Consider the following 16,425-nt stretch of genomic DNA (forward strand, 5'->3'; position numbering starts at 1 on the left):
GTACTTGTATAAAGAAATAACATATTTAAGTTAATAAATATGAATGAATTAAGAAATTATAAAATATAAACCAGATGAAGACTCATATTAGTAAACATTTATTTATTTCATCATAATAGCAAGGGAAAAAAAAATACAATTATTCAGAACTCGTACATATACAAAATAGGAAATACTATTAAAATGTGATTCATAAACAATTATTTTTATGTACTATATAAAAAATACAATTATTTAGAATACATATATACAAAATAGAAATATATTAGTAAACATTTATTTATTTCAACATAATAGCAAGAAAAAAAAATACAATTATTCAGAACTCATACATATATAAAATAGAAATACTATTAAATTGTGATTAATAAACAATTATTTTTATGAACTATATAAAAAAGGTTCATTACTATATAAAATAGGTACTATATAAAAAAGGTTCATTAAAGGCACTATATAAAAAAGGCGTTCAGGTTTACACTTCAGCAAATGCAATTGCTCAAGAAAAAATTCAAAAAAAAATTTACATTTGTCAGTAAATACATCTGAATTTTTGATGATAGATTCAATGACATTAATTTTGACATTCAATGAATTTGATAATCTATCACAGAGATCCTTTTCATAATAATCAAGAATATCAAATATTTGATTTATATTATTAATTTTAATTGGTAATGGGAAATGCTCGTGTTTCAAAATCCTTTCTCCCATAAATGATGCATTTAAAAATAGATCATTGTTAATACTTACAGCATATGTTATGGTAGGAATGCCATCGTTAACAGATAGGTGGATGAATAACATTTTCATTCTTTTCAATAATAGTCCAAAAGGAGTAAAGCAGGAAAAAGTAAAGGAAAAGGAGAAAAGAAAAAGTAAATGCAGTCTTGCTGTCATAATTCTGTTTGGAATTTAAGCTTTCAATAATGGAACGTTCAATTTGAACTTGTTCTAATCGTTGCCTCTTTTTTGAAGGACTCTCTCGAATTGAGAATGTTGGACAGCCAGGAAAAATCCTTGGCACAACATTTTCTTTCAGCCTGGACTTCTTCAAAGGAGCAGATAATGTTTCCCCAGTACTTTTATTGTAGAAAGTAGTTCTGTAAAGCATTTCACTATCTTTCACATACCTGAAAGAAAAAGAAAAAGAAAAAAAAAAGAGAAAGGAAAGAAAAGAAAAAACAGAAAAAATTCGCTATCATGTAGAATAACTTTTTATATTTATAAACTTGCAAATCAAGAGGAAATTTTTATTTAAGTTCTAAAAATGTTTTAAACTACTGCTTAACAATCAGTTATTTTCATGCTTTATTAAAAAAAAAAAATCTGAGTGGCTTATATTTTGCATTAACAAAATTGTGGAGCTAGGATTGAACTAAAATTAATGCACCTTAAATAAATTTTAATTAATCAGAATGACATTAAATTTTTTTACAAAGATTAGGACTGTAACTGACACAAATTATAATATTTTACACCTAAAAATAATTGAAACTATTTCAAAATATTAAAACGTATTAATTATCAATGCTAATTTTTGCTAATTTTAGAATTCTTTGTAACGGTAAAATTTTTTCTTGGAATTGCATGCAGCCATTTCTCTCATCAGTGGGATATCCAAAAACAGCGACTTTATATTCTTCATCATAATTTCCATGGCAAGCTAGAACTGAGCATTTATATGGCATCTTTTTTTTTTTTTTTTTTTTTTTTAATGAAAAGGTAAAGTTTATTTGCCAAAAAATAAATGATTTAATTAAAATAAAAGTTCAAATAAAGTACCATAAATTTCTTTGTTTATAGATATTTTCATAGTGATATTAATCTACATTGTAACTTTAAAAATAAAACTCACTGTCATGATTAAAAATACTTAAGAGATAATGGATGCAACTTTATAAATTGCATGTAACTAAATAGTAAATAAAAGATAAGCTTGAGATTAATTGATGAAAAAATTTAATAAAGAGCTTATTTAAACAGAATTTTTATACCAAAATTATGAATAAGAATAGAATAAGTAAGAACCCTGACAGGACTATCATAGATAAACAAATGATAGTCTAAATATCGATTCGATTTTTGACATAAAGAAATAGAGAATTTGTATAAATAGATTACAGCTATTTATTCTTATTTCATTAAATTCATTCTTAATCAACATTATTGAGAGAACAAATAATATTGAAAAACTAAATCGTAATTATAATTTGTTGTTAAAACAGAACTTGATGAACAAATAGGCTTAACAGTAACAGATTCAATAACAATTTTAGTTTATATTGAGGATTATAAAAGAAATACACTTACCTTCAATAATTTGTATTCTAAACTTGCTTTTGCCTCTCATCCATTTCAATATAACACCATCTTGGATCAAGATATAAATATAAAAATAGAAAAAAATTAAGGCTTATAAACGCCAGCCGTCGTTCACTTCGCGCAGAAAACGTACAGAGTGACGATTGTTAACCGGCTTCTCGATAGCCTAGCAGTGATGACTCATGCAGGAGCGGTGATAGAGCTAGCAGGCCTTGTCTCTCGGAGATCACGCCTAGATTCTGTTTCTTTTAGAGATGTAACTATGTTCGTGTGTGTTTTTGTGTGCGTCAATAAATACTATTTTATGTTCAATGATATATTTGATTACTGAAAATTAGAAAATAGATTTTAAATATTAGATAGATAATTAAAATCACTAAACCACATAATAGATTCTGAATGGCACGATTGCACTTAGAATTAAATGTTGAAAGCTTTAGTGCTACAGAAGCGAATTTTTTGGGAAATCGGCCGGGAACGAAGCCGAATGTGATAGTATTTTGATTTAGAATATCGGTACTGCTTTCGGATAATGACTGCTAGATGGAAAGAAAAAAAGTCAAGAGATACCTTTATTATAGAATTTCGATGAAAATATTCAGAATTGATTTGAAAATATTATATTTATCGTCCGAAATAGAGCTAGATATAGAAATAGAAATTGATGCTATTGATGTGATGAAATTATTTATATATTGATTGAATTGCTAAGATATGGATTATAGAATTTATAGAGATACTTTTTTGATGAATATTTCCTTGATTTGAAGTATTGCTTTAGTTTTAAAATTATTTTTGACGTTATATTGTTATATTTAGTTAGTTATGTGTTATAAGATTGCATGAAAAGAAGAAATTGGAAAAGTCTAGAGTTGTTATTTGTATAGCAATAAATAAATTTATAAATAAATTAGAAATTAAATTTGATGAGCAATCTGTTGATAACTTACGAGGACATTCGGAATATTTAATTGAGATGTAAAACAATTAAGAGAATTAGATAGTAAGATTCAGAAAATTATTTCAGAAGAAGATGAATTCGATACGGAAATAGAATCTGTTTTTCAATATAATGAATGGATTACTATATTATGTTCTAGAATTTCAATACAAATTAACAAACTGTCTAAAATTGATTCTAGTATTTCATTGCTGTTGAATACAAATTTGGCATTGAATACACAAAGTGGTTCGTTAAATAATTCGGTTATTGAATCTGCTATTAATTGTAAAGGAAATGGTAATTCCCTTTTACCTAAACTGTGAGTATCGACCAATATTTCGGTTATCCATATTTATGGCTAGAATTTTGGAATAAAGTCCAAAACTTTGTCAAAAATGAAACCTAAACAAAAATAGGTAAATTTGCTTATCTGATGTCATTGCTAGGAGGATCTGCCGGTAATGTGGTGAATGGCTTCACATTATCCAACTGTAATTATGATAAAGCTTTAACGTTATTAACCCATTCACTGCTATTTACGAGATATCTCGTAGGAAATAGCTGCAAAATGAAGCGTTTATAAATTTCGCTGGCAATGAATGAGTTAAAAGTGATATTTGGAAGAGAGGAGCTTGTCGTAAATGCTCACATGTCAAAATTATTGAATCTGGAATATTTCGTAATTTGCTTCAGCTTCAATTAATACCCAAAGATTTAGTTTTAGATTTTAATAGAAAACAATTTAAAAAGCAGAGGAAAGTAAATTCAGTATTATAGAATTATTATAATGTTTGAAAATTGAAATCGAACATCGAGAATCGTATAATTTTCTAAATGACTCGAAAAGTGAAAGAAAAAAAACTCTATTGCTCATGAAGTTGCTTTTAAATATTCTAGATGCAGTTAAAATAGTTCATACAATAAGCAGAACGTTACAAATGGCAGACAATATAATAGAAATCATATTCTGTGAAATAATTAATTATTCGTCAAAAGTTCATGAATATTAACATCAGTTATAAAGAAAAAATGCGTATATTATACCGGTAAACATATTTCAGAACTTTGTGAGGATTTAACAATAGATGAAAAAAAGGTTATGTTTTAACTTTAAGCGAGCAATTCTTGTATCTTGGAAACAGCTTTTACATTTTTTTATAACTAACAATTAGAGCCTTTTTCTATCTTCTCTCATGCTGACAATGTCATATAGCGCAATCTCGGATCAGATTTCACCATGATAAAACTGAGTGTAAGTTCAAAAATATAAGTAATGATAGATAAATTGTAAAATGAATACTGTAATATAGCAGATTGCATCCAATAACATTTTAAACTAAATACATTCATGATTTTTCTTTTTAAATGACCAGTTCATGTGTAGGTAAGGTTGAAAAATATTCATATGTAATCAGTAAGCGATTCGTATTTAAATATCGTCTCCTAGAAAAAACAAAGAATTCCTACAAAACGTTTTACAAAGAAAACAAACAAACTGCCAAACAAAGTTTGATCTTACAGGTACACAATAATAGATAACTGTAGAAAAGTCCAATCCATTATCTCTTTAACATCCAAGCACTTTTCAAGCGACACTCCCTTTAACATCCAGACTTTCTCGGCGGTCTCTGGAAGACATAGACTCTTCCAAGCTGAGGGGCAGTTACCTCCTGGGGTCCTATGTAATAAACGTGTCATCGTTCTAGTCTGAGAAATTGCCTTGCGGTTTTCCGACGACGAGGTGCCTTTACTACCGGCCGATGAGTTTTATTCTAATGCATTGATACTTTTTAGCAAGAAGCGTTTCGTTTATAGACTTTTTAGAGTATTTTTTTTATTACCAAATATTTGAAATTTATTTTATAATATAGTTTAGAAAATAGATTTTTTTAAAATTTGATTATATTATATTATATTTCCAAATAATTCCAAATGCCATTAATACCAATTTCAAAAACATCTTTATTTTTCATCTAATTTTCAATAGACTTTAATTTAATTTTTTTGGCAATATTAAATAATACGTCATATATTAGTATTTTTTTTTTTTTACATAGTAATGTACGACATACATAGTGCATATATCAATGTAATTTTTATATTTTTGCATAGTAAAAATGTCAATACAATTCAGTAATAGACGAGATAATATTTTAACTTCATTTAATACCGAAATAAAAGCATCCGTTGAATAAAAAAATTTGTGAAAACAGTCTTTTTTGAAGGACTTTTCGAAAATCATACTTTGTTTTAACACTTGGCTAAGAATTTTTTTTTTCAAACTTTCATCAATCTTTTTTTCTTTTTTTTTATAAATCGTTATACTCATAGAATTTTTGAATATAAAGTATTGTTTTGAATTTTCGTTAGTAATACTAAGAAATTTCTTAGAACTTTAATTAAATTATTAAAAAGTTTTCACATTTTGTTTCTAAAAACTTATGTTACTTTGTTTCTAAAAACTTATGCATTCTTGTTGTTACATTAAATCATCAAAAAATAATTTAGAACAAATATACATTCCTATAAATATCCTTTTTTTTTTTTTTTTTTTTTTTTTGCTACTCATTTTTGCTGACTTTTAAAAATATAACTTCTAAAATTTTTATTAAAGCAAAATTATACATTATGTGAAAAGTTAGATTTGTCGTATATCAAATCAATCGGATAGATAAGATAAAATGTTTTTAAAATTTCATTTAATACTGTAGTATAAAAATTTGTTAAATAAAATTCAGGAAAAAAATTACACAACGAAGTATATTTTGAAATTATATTCCTTCAGCTTTCAGCCTGAACATTTTACTTTAGTTCATCATGAATATTATTTTTTTTAGCATAAACAATCATACTGAATTTTTCAAGCTGAATTTCTGATTTTTAAATGTTATTTTAAGTTTTTTTTATAATATTTTTATGGCAAAATAAATTTTTTTAACTTGTTTCGTATTAAATTTCCAAAAATTTACGCATGAGTGAATCACGCGCAATATTTTGATAATTAGTAAAGCCTTTTTCGATCATTGAAATAAAAGTTAGGACAAATATCTACACAAAAATTATCATTCTTTTTCATTTTATTTATTTTAAGATCTTAAAATGTTATTAAAACAGTCTTTTGTCAATCGTAGATAATATGCCATATATTACTGTTTAAATTTTTTTTACATAAAAAAAAATTCAAGAAATAGACGAATGGTTTTAAAACTTCATTTTATTCTTTAGAAAAATAAATGAATTTGAGAAAATGTTTCAAACGAAAACGCATTGCGAAAATAATGAATACATTTTAAACATTTTTATCGAATTTTAGTCACCATAATTTCAAGCAATATAACCAAATAGACATTTTAGAAATTTTACAGAAAAATATATTTTAATCAATCCAATATCAAATAAGCTTCAGAAACACTTTATATATAGCTAAGAATTAAAGAAATATATAAATATTAAACGAATTTAAACTTGAAAAACATATTTCAAATTAAATTGAAAAAATTTGAGATTGTAACAAAGAAATTCCCTCGTTACAAGATACTAGTTTAAAGTTAAATAAATTATTTCATGAAAAAAATCCTATAGAATATTTTTGTTTGTTTTATAACATAATAATACAAAAAAATTATCGGCATATAAGAAAAGATATATAAAATAGATAATATTTGTCAGGAAAATATGAGTTATGTTCCATGAAATACTTATAATATACATACAGCATTTACCTGAAATAATTTTTCTGAGAAGTACGTTTCTTAATGATGTTCGTCGTGATAGGGGCCGAAACATTTTACACATAAACAAACTTGGCATGTATCACAACACCAGGAACTCTCAATTGCACGATTTGAAACTGTTTTTCTCTTTAATGAAATGCAACGTATACACCTTTTCTTTCTACCATCTATTTTAATTCTCTTATGGTTCTGGGTTTTAATGACACTTAGTGAACCTGTTAGAACAATTCTTTCTTTTGTTAATAGTGCCCTTATTAATTCCAGCCTGAAATGTAGAGGAGTTTTATGTTGTTTTTCTGTTGGAAAATTCGTCGTCGAATAAATAATATATGCATTATTCACAGTGGTATTTAATAAGTACCAAAACATATATATCCACCACTTACGCGATTTTCTTGCAATGTCGTAATACTTTCTGTTCTGATCCGCTAAGTCTACTCCTCCCATATGTTTGTTGTATTCTGCAATAGCTTTTGGGCAGGTTACGTAGCACACATTTCCGCCTATTCTTCGCTTGACAGATGTAATTTCGTTCTTCACACCATTAGAAAGAAGAAAAATTTCTTTTTTGTCCTTCCAAACAGTGCATGTTAGGTTTGGCTCTTCAACACACTGGAAACATTTCGAAGAGCCATTTGTCACAAGTTTTACTTTATTTAATTTTGGAGGAAGAAATTTCCGGTTTGTATTAACTGTTCCAGTAGCATATGTTCCATGATGAAATAAATCTTTCATTAGCACAACACTCGAATAGAATCTATCAATATATAGATGATGCCCTTTAGATAGATTTTCAGTTAAGAAAGTTACTACACTATAACCAAGTCCATTTTCACTTCTTGGTAATTTATCTTTTTTTCCACAATAAGGTTCGAAATTATAAACATATCCAAAAAAAGAGGTGCACAAAGTCCAAACTTTAATGCCTCTTTTGACCGGTTTATTTGGCATATATTGCACTATGCCCAGTCTACCCTTGTATTTCACCATAGCTTCATCTACAGATAAATGAGTATATGGTTCAAAGTACTTTTGAAAATTTGACCTCAGACATGTCATGAAAGGATCCAATTTTTGCATCATATAAAATGATAAATCGTCTTTAGAAATTTCATTTTCTCGATCTGAGAGATGGAAAAATTTATAAATTTCCAAAAATCTCCTCCTTGTCATCGTTAGTTTCACTTGCTCGTTCCCTAGTATAGGATCGGAAGACCAATAATCTTGTACTCTTGGCTGCTTGTTTATTCCCATAATAAGGATTATGGCAATAAAATTAAAAAGATCAGCTATGTCCGTAACTGGATTCCATCGCCATTTTTTGTTACCAGTCGGCTCCCATTCATTCAATGTTGCTGAGTGCACAAATTCTGCATATTTGTTTGTGTTTTCACGAATTTTTTCACACATATCATTCGTGAAAAGCAATTTAAAATAATCTCCGGCATCAGATCCGACAGGTAAAGTATGTTTAGGGCCGCCACAACATTTTTCATACTTCATGGTATTAATCCGACAATTCTCGACGCATTCTGTCCAAGAAGGATTAAAATAGCTCGAGACACAATTTTTTGATTCATCATCACTCTCTCTCTCGTCCATCTGATCTTCAGTTTCATCTCCTGATTCTTGGTTTAGAATAAACGAGAGATCAGCTAAATTATCATTTTTTGGCCAACCATCATCTTCGCTTGATAGATCACTGTCACTTTCATCAGAAGCAAGCAAAATTGCTTTGATTTCTTCTTCAGTGAGTTCACGTTTCCTTTTATTCATAATGAAGAAATATTTAGCGTTTAAACTGTAAAACTTCCAAAAGAAAAACTGATTCGCAGTTCGTAAAATAAAGAGCAGAAATTCACAACTGGAGATATTTTCAGAATGGCATTCGTAAAAGGAACTCAGTATTTATATAACTTATCTCACTCCATGAAGGGGGAAAAAGTAAACTCCCAATCTTTTTCGGATCGTTTTATCCTATTTGAAAGTGGTAGCTTGTATTAGGCGTCAAAAATACCGAAAGTCCTTTGATGGCGTAATAAGACCCTGGGAAAGTAAAAGGACTTCCCTTCACAGCGACTATAATCGCTACACATTTTGTGAGAAAATTGCAATGTGAATAGGCCGCAGTGACAATCCAATAGTTTGTCTTTATATTAATACAATAGTCTTAATTTTGAAAAGTGCGTCTGATGTTTATCGCAAAATAAAGAAGGCGTCGGTATCCTTAAATATCATTCATCGTTAACAGAGCACTTGAGTAGAAAATTTCTTTTTTAAATAGCCATAAAATCTTTCCATTTTTCTGCTAACAACACATGAAAATAGAAACTAAAACCCTTTCAAAACTCAAAATAAACGCGCACAACCTATTCAGTGAATCCCTCCTCAACCCCCTATCGCCTTAAGTCACAGGGGGAATCTTCTGTGAAAAAGCCGCGATCGTCAGAGATAACGCTTACCCCCCTGGTGTGCTTAACACAGTAGCCGCTTTGAATACCCTTCTCCCCTAAAATGAAAGCAAACGCCCCAAACCGACCTACTTGGAGTTTAAAGGGAAAATTTCCAAACCGCCCCAAACCGCCCTGCTGGCATCGAGAGGGTTATTGTAATAGAGATCAAAAATATAATTAACGATTAATTAAAAAAAAACTATTTTACAAAAAAAAAAAAAAAAAAAACTACTGACGAGTGAAGTTCAGTCTTCCAGATATTTTAAAGAAAACAAAGCTATTTCTTGTTTCTAGAAAAAAACCATAGAATTAAGGACTGTAAAAAAAGGGATGTGTATGAAAATTGTAATAAAAGAATAACAGATCATTAGATTTTTTAATTAGAAAACAAAATTAATAACGTAAAGAATAAAATTGTATCCGCATTTTTGAATTGTATCTATAATATAAAGAAAGATGAATCGGAAGTACGAGTAAGCACTCAACCCAAGCAGCAAAGAGAAGTCGCTAAACGATTGGCCAAGCATCGCATCCATCTGATATACGCCGCCCATATTTTGTCAATGTCACCTTTGCATTGGCGCGACATCGGATTCTGACCATATTTTTTTCTGTCGCCTCTGAAGATCGCTTTTTCATCGGGGCGAAGTCCTACGGCGACTTAGTGAAAAAGACCGGCTCAAAGCAATCGGCCCATAGTCGCCTCGATGTCGGGAAAGTTGCTTTTCCTAGGCGGCGCTATGCGAACATATTTTAGAAATTTCCCATGAATCACCTGGCGTGTATTGGATTTTGAAATTCAACCAGCAACGCATACTGTCATTTCAAGAAACTTGGTAAGTGTAAAGTTTTTATTATTATATATTTGTAAATAATATATTATTTATTCTAAATAGTGAATAAAAAAGGTTATTTTTGTTGAAGCCGTTCGAACTCGTTGCTTACCTGAAACATGGAGTTGCACGTGATATTATTAGCGTTAGGCGTAAGCGACCATTATTATTTCTTTTCTTGTTTGTATTCTTTTCAAGTGATTTTATTTCCTATCTTTTTTTGTGTGTGTGTTCTTAAATTATTGCAGATATTTTTCCATTTCATTTACAATGCCTTTCCTTTTGTTAACAACAATTTCTAATGAAAAAAGTTTTTAAAAAATATTAAATTGCGTTCTTATGTTTTGGTTTTGCAATAACATTTGTGTTATTATTTTTATTTCGACATAAGGCTAAAAAAATAGATTAGCAGAATATATTTATTGTAAATTTCAAAAAAAAAAAAATCTTTAAAACTTGCAATTATGTAGTTATATTTTAATACTCTTATGTGAATAGTTTATAATTATTTCACCTTTCATAAAATAGTAACATAAATTTTACACCCATTAGTTTATATTATTTTTCTCTATTGTCCTAAACATTATTATAATATTTGCCTATATAGTTCATTATCAGATTGAAAACATTATCAAGCTTATGAAGTTCTATATATCTATTTTACTCCTTAATTACATATCTCCAATTGTCAACAAATATTTTATTTGTACTTTTAAAAGAAGTGAAAGCTCAATCATTATTCTAATTAAGGAATATGTTTTTTAGGTTCATCAAATCTGCAAAAAGAAGAGTGAACTTGAAGAAAAGTATATGTATAATTCTTTATATGTATTACCAGCAAAATATGAAATCCAGTATTCTATAGAATGCCCAAGCATTGTATATAATGCCTAAAACAAGCCAGTAATGTATGAAACAATTTGTATTTCATACATTTTCTAAGCATTCTATAGAATGCCAAATGACAACCTGGCAAAGTATGAAATACATCTCTCATTTAATAAAATAAAAATTTTGTGCAACCTTTGTTTCAAAACTGAAAATGCAATTAAAGATAAAATACATTTTAAAATTGATCTATAAATATAAACAAAAAAAAAAAAAATTCTCACTATTTGTTTGGAAACTACTGTGCAAGTTTCTATTCCTGACTTCAAAAAAGAGCAAAATATTGGAAGTTACAATTAATGTGACGGAATATGGTTTCTACCAACTTGGAACATCAGAAGGAAATTTAAAACAATTATATGCGAGACAATTATATGTCCCAATTCACTTTATATCCTAAGAACTTGTTTAGAATTGAAGTTATTCCAAATCACAAAATTTCTCTCTGGTCAGTTGCAATTACTCAGATCAGTGGAAGCAATCAAGGATTTATCAGATGTATGTGTTAAAGTGCCAAAATATGTAATGTTTTTTCGTGAAAAATGTAGTAAAACTTCAAAATGTTGTAATGTGATAGGCTTGAATGACAAGTAGGTAGATTTTAATTTCTGATTTTTTTTATCTGAAAACTTATTTGCCTTAATTAGAAAGGCATAAATTTTGTTTTGTACAAATTTTATTTTTCTATATAATTTGAATAAATTTTTTTTAATGGCAACCTCATTATTTTTGCAGACTGACAATTCAAGTGATTTTAATTCTATTTAGCTTAGTTAATTTTCCTTTTCATTTACAATTTTTCTATGAAAGAAGTTTAATAAAATATTAAATAACATTTTTATATTTTGGTATTGAAATAACATTTGTGTAATTATTTTTATTTTGACATGAGGCTAAAAAAAGTTTAGCAGAATGTATTTATTTTAAACTTTCTTTAAAATTTGAGATTATGCAGGCACTTTTGAGTACTCTTATATGAATAATTTCAAATTATTTCACATTTCATAAAACAGTAACATAAATTTTACTCCCATTAGTTTGAGGTTTTTTTTTTTTTTTTTTCTTTATTATTGTTATCGTCGATTAAAAATGGATGTATTAGAAGAAAATACGGATGACGTTATGTAGTTATTCAGGCTTTATTTTGTGCAACCGCTTTCAACGGGTTACAGCATTCGAATGAACAAGATCACATTTGTTGTAGGTGGCGCTCTTGCATGCCATGACGTAACATTCCGCCCGGCGTTGAAATATGCAAGATTTCAAAACACTTTTAATTATACAATTAGCTTACATTTTCTAAAACCAAATAAACTATTCAGATGAAATATTTACAAGTGAACAACAAAATTGCAAAATATATACAAATTGAATATTAAACATGATATAAATACAATTATTATGTACATACAATATATACAACTATCTTAACTATTTTAATTTTCAAAGTTATCCCTTATTGGTAAGAGACAAATTTTTGAAATAGGGCGTGTAAAAATACCTGTGTTAGTTTTTAATTTAACAACTCTTACTCTGCCTTCATTTCCATAAATTATCTCTAAAATTCTAGCCATTGCCCATTTGCAAGGAGGCAAATCATTTTCCTTTAACAATACTAAACATCCGACCTTAACATTATTTTTTTTGAATTGCCACTTATTTCTTTGCTGTAAGTGGTTCAAATAGTCAATTTTCCAGCGTTTCCAAATTGTTTGAACACATTTGGTAGTATATTGCCAGCGCGACAACCTATTGTCAGAAATGTCTACAATTTCCGGTTCAGGTATTGAAGTTATTGGGCGTCCAATGATAAAGTGTCCAGGAGTTAAAACTTCATATTCATTAATATTATCTGATAATGGAATTAAGGGACGTGAGTTAAGTATACCTTCAATCTGAATTACTATTGTTTCAAATTCTTCAATAGTTGTTTTACTGTTAGCTAAAGTTCTATAAAGATGGTGTTTAAATGATTTTACTCCTGCTTCCCATAAGCCTCCGAAATTGGGAGAAGAAGGGGGTATAAATTTCCATTGGATTGATTCTGCGGATAGGTAATTGGCTAAAGTCTCATTAGTCTGACAAACTAGTTTTTTTAAGCGATTTAATTCTGAAGCTGCACCCTTGAAATTAGATGCATTATCCGACATCAATGTTGCAATGCGGCCTCTACGGGCGCAGAGTCTCTTTAAAGATGCAATGAAAGCTTCAGTCGTCAAATCTGTTACCGTTTCTAGGTGAATAGCTTTAGTTGACAAACATACAAAAATCGCTACATAAACCTTTGAATATATTCCCTTTCTTTGTTTTTTAAACTTTATTTGAAAAGGACCACAAAAATCTACACCAGAATTTAAAAATGGAGAACTAGGAGTTACTCTTTCTGAAGGTAAATTTCCCATTAACTGGTCTAACAACCTAGGCCTTTGCCTAAAACATCTAATACAATCATGGACAATTTTTCTTGCAATACCTTTACCATTTAAGGGCCAGTATTGTAGTCTAATTTGATGTAACAAACCTTGTGCACCAATATGTAGACATTTTTTATGTACATGCTCAAAAAGTAACTTAGTGAATGTATGTTTACTGGGTAAAATTATTTGATGTTTAGATTCAAATGGCAAGTCAGAATTTTTAAGTCTACCGCCAACTCTAAGTAATCCTTTTTCATCTAGGAATGGATCTAAAGATCTTAACTTACTTGTTTTAGAAATATTTTTACCTTTATTTAGTGCATCTATTTCTGATTTAAATTCACTCAACTGAGCTACACTAGCTAAATATTCAGTACTTTTTTGCAGCTCCTCAGTAGTTAAATATTTACTTATCTTATTACGAGACTCCTTAGCTTTAGTGTTGTTAATAAACCTGAAAATAAAGCTAACTATTCTAATTAGTTTTATGAAATTATTTGTATGATTAAAAAGTTCATCATAAAAATTTGAATTAGAGTCATTAATATTCAGAGTCACAACACATTTTAGTTCATCAACAAAAGCAAAATCCTGCATGGATTGATTGTCCACTGGTTCATCAGTAAGTTCATCTGGACCAGCAAACCACATTTTATTTCTTATGAGTTCATCTGCACTGCATCCTTTAGAAATAATGTCAGCAGGATTGTTTTTGCTACTTACATGTTTCCAATGACAATCTGATGTGAGCGTTTGGATCTCCGCAACCCTATTGCTGACGAATGTTTTTAGCTTATAGGGCTCAGTCTCGATCCACGCCAAAACAATAGTAGAGTCTGTCCACAATGAGATAACATCAATGGGTAATTGCAGAATTGGAACTATCTTTTTCACTAATCTAGATAACAGCAACGCAGCACACAGTTCAAGTCGGGGAATGGTAAGTGACTTTAATGGAGCCACTCTGGATTTGCTGCATACTAGACTAGTTTTAAACTGTCCAGATTGGGTGAAGCACTTTAAATAGACAACAGCAGCATAGGCACGTTCTGATGCGTCAGAAAATCCATGAATCTCAATGCGAATTGCATCAGGAAGTAGAATAAACCTTTGAATTCTGAAGTTGTTTACTTCCGAGAGTTTTATGTAGAACCTTTTCCATTCTGTCATTGCATCAGATGGTAATTTTTCATTCCAGTCCAATTTTATCTTCCAAAGTCCTTGGATAAATATTTTTGCCTTTGTAATGAGAGGGCCTAAAAGTCCAAGTGGATCATAAAGACTCGCTATTTCTGACAGCACCTCCCTTTTTGAAAAAGAGTCCTTAGGCTTGATCTTTACCTTATATGTAAAGCAATCTTCTTTTGGATCCCAAAACATACCTAATGTTTTTACAGAACTAACACCCTGTTCTTTCGAAAATGAATAGGATGTAGTAGACAGGTTTTGTAGTAAATTAGAGTTATTAGCGACCCATTTGTGAAGCTCAAATCCAGCTCTTCCGAGGAGTTCAGAAATCTGGGTTTGAAGATTTTTAGTATCTTCTAGCGTTGCATCACCTGACAGAATGTCATCCATGTAGAAATCAGAACAAATCACATCTGCAGCCTTAGGAAAGTCCTTTTTTTCCTCATCTGCTAAAGCTCTTAAGGTCCTGGTAGCCAAAAATGGCGCAGAAACTGTTCCATAGGTTACTGTAGACAGTTCGTAAATCTTCACTGGACCATCTACACTTGATTTCCAGACAATACGCTGTAAGTCTCTTTGAGTGGGATCGATCAGTATTTGTCTGTACATTTTTTTAATATCTGCACTAAATGCATATCTGTGCTTTCTGAATCTACTTACTATGGAAAAAAGATCTTGCTGAATAATACCTCCATTTAGTAAAATGGAATTCAGAGAATATCCACTTGTTGTTTTTGCACTTGCATCAAAAACCACTCTTAAGGGAGTTGACGTTTTCTCAGGTTTATATATCGCATGGTGGGGAATGTAATAGTTCACATTGCTATCATCTTCAATTTTTATCTCCTCCATGTGTTCTAAACTCTCATATTCTCGCATAAATTCCTTATATAAGATTTCCATAGTATTATTTTTGTTTAATTTATTCCAGATACCATTTAGGCGCTTGATTGCATTTTCTTTGGAATTTCCTAGTAATGATTCGGCATTTTCCTTTATGGGTAATTGAACTATAAATCTTCCCGTTTTATCTCTTTTATAGGTTTTAACAAAATGCTCCTCACAGTAAATTTCTTCTTCACTCTTTGTTATTTCTTTAACATTATCCGGCAATGATTCCAATTCAAAAAATTGTTTAACTGCTTCATCTAAATTTGGTTCACTTACGAGATAACAATTGGCTTTTTGAGGTAACTGGGGAAGAATGCCTGTAACTAAATAACCAAACTTAGTATTTTGTAATATTACATCTCCATTTTGCAGACGAAGTTGCTCAGGTTTTAAAATCTCAAAAAATAGCTCACTTCCTAATAGTATATCAATTTGACCTGGTGTGTGGAAATTGAAATCAGCTAGTTCAATTGAACAGGGAATATTTAATGCAGATATATTTAATTTCGATACAGGAATCTCATCGGTTATTTTAGGAAGAATAGAACATTTCACCATGTGTGAAAATGAATAATCTCGATTTGATACTTCAATGTTAGCAGCGTGTTTAATAAACTGCGTAATTCCATTTATACCAGTTATACCTTGTTTTATTGATTTTAGTTTGATTCCCAATTTTCTAGCTACATCTTCTCGAAGAATACATAAAGTCGAAGCATTGTCTAAGAGCCCTCTTAATTGAACTCTCCGACC

At 29.5% G+C, this 16,425-nt stretch overlaps 1 protein-coding gene across 1 annotated transcript; it reads right to left on the reverse strand.

The window, feature by feature from the left end:
- Window positions 1-781: 781 nt before the first annotated feature.
- Window positions 782-8,604, reverse strand: LOC129959671 (piggyBac transposable element-derived protein 4-like). The gene is made up of 2 exons (XM_056072560.1): window positions 7,415-8,604; window positions 782-1,133 (listed from the first exon to the last, which is right to left on the reverse strand). The coding sequence occupies exons 1-2, from the start codon at window positions 8,602-8,604 to the stop codon at window positions 782-784; spliced, it is 1,542 nt and encodes a 513-aa protein (XP_055928535.1).
- Window positions 8,605-16,425: the final 7,821 nt, after the last annotated feature.

This window comes from Argiope bruennichi, chromosome X2, assembly GCF_947563725.1.
Source record: "Argiope bruennichi chromosome X2, qqArgBrue1.1, whole genome shotgun sequence".
Classification (NCBI taxonomy): Eukaryota; Metazoa; Arthropoda; class Arachnida; order Araneae; family Araneidae; genus Argiope; species Argiope bruennichi.

Bases quoted from the DNA above. Each gene is read 5' to 3' on its own strand.
- LOC129959671 (XM_056072560.1), bottom strand. From the start codon at position 8,604: ATGGACGAGAGAGAGAGTGATGATGAATCAAAAAATTGTGTCTCGAGC. The intron at 1,134-7,414 runs GTATTACGACAT...TTTTTCTTTCAG, and splicing joins TTAGCGGATCAGAACAGAAA to GTATGTGAAAGATAGTGAAA.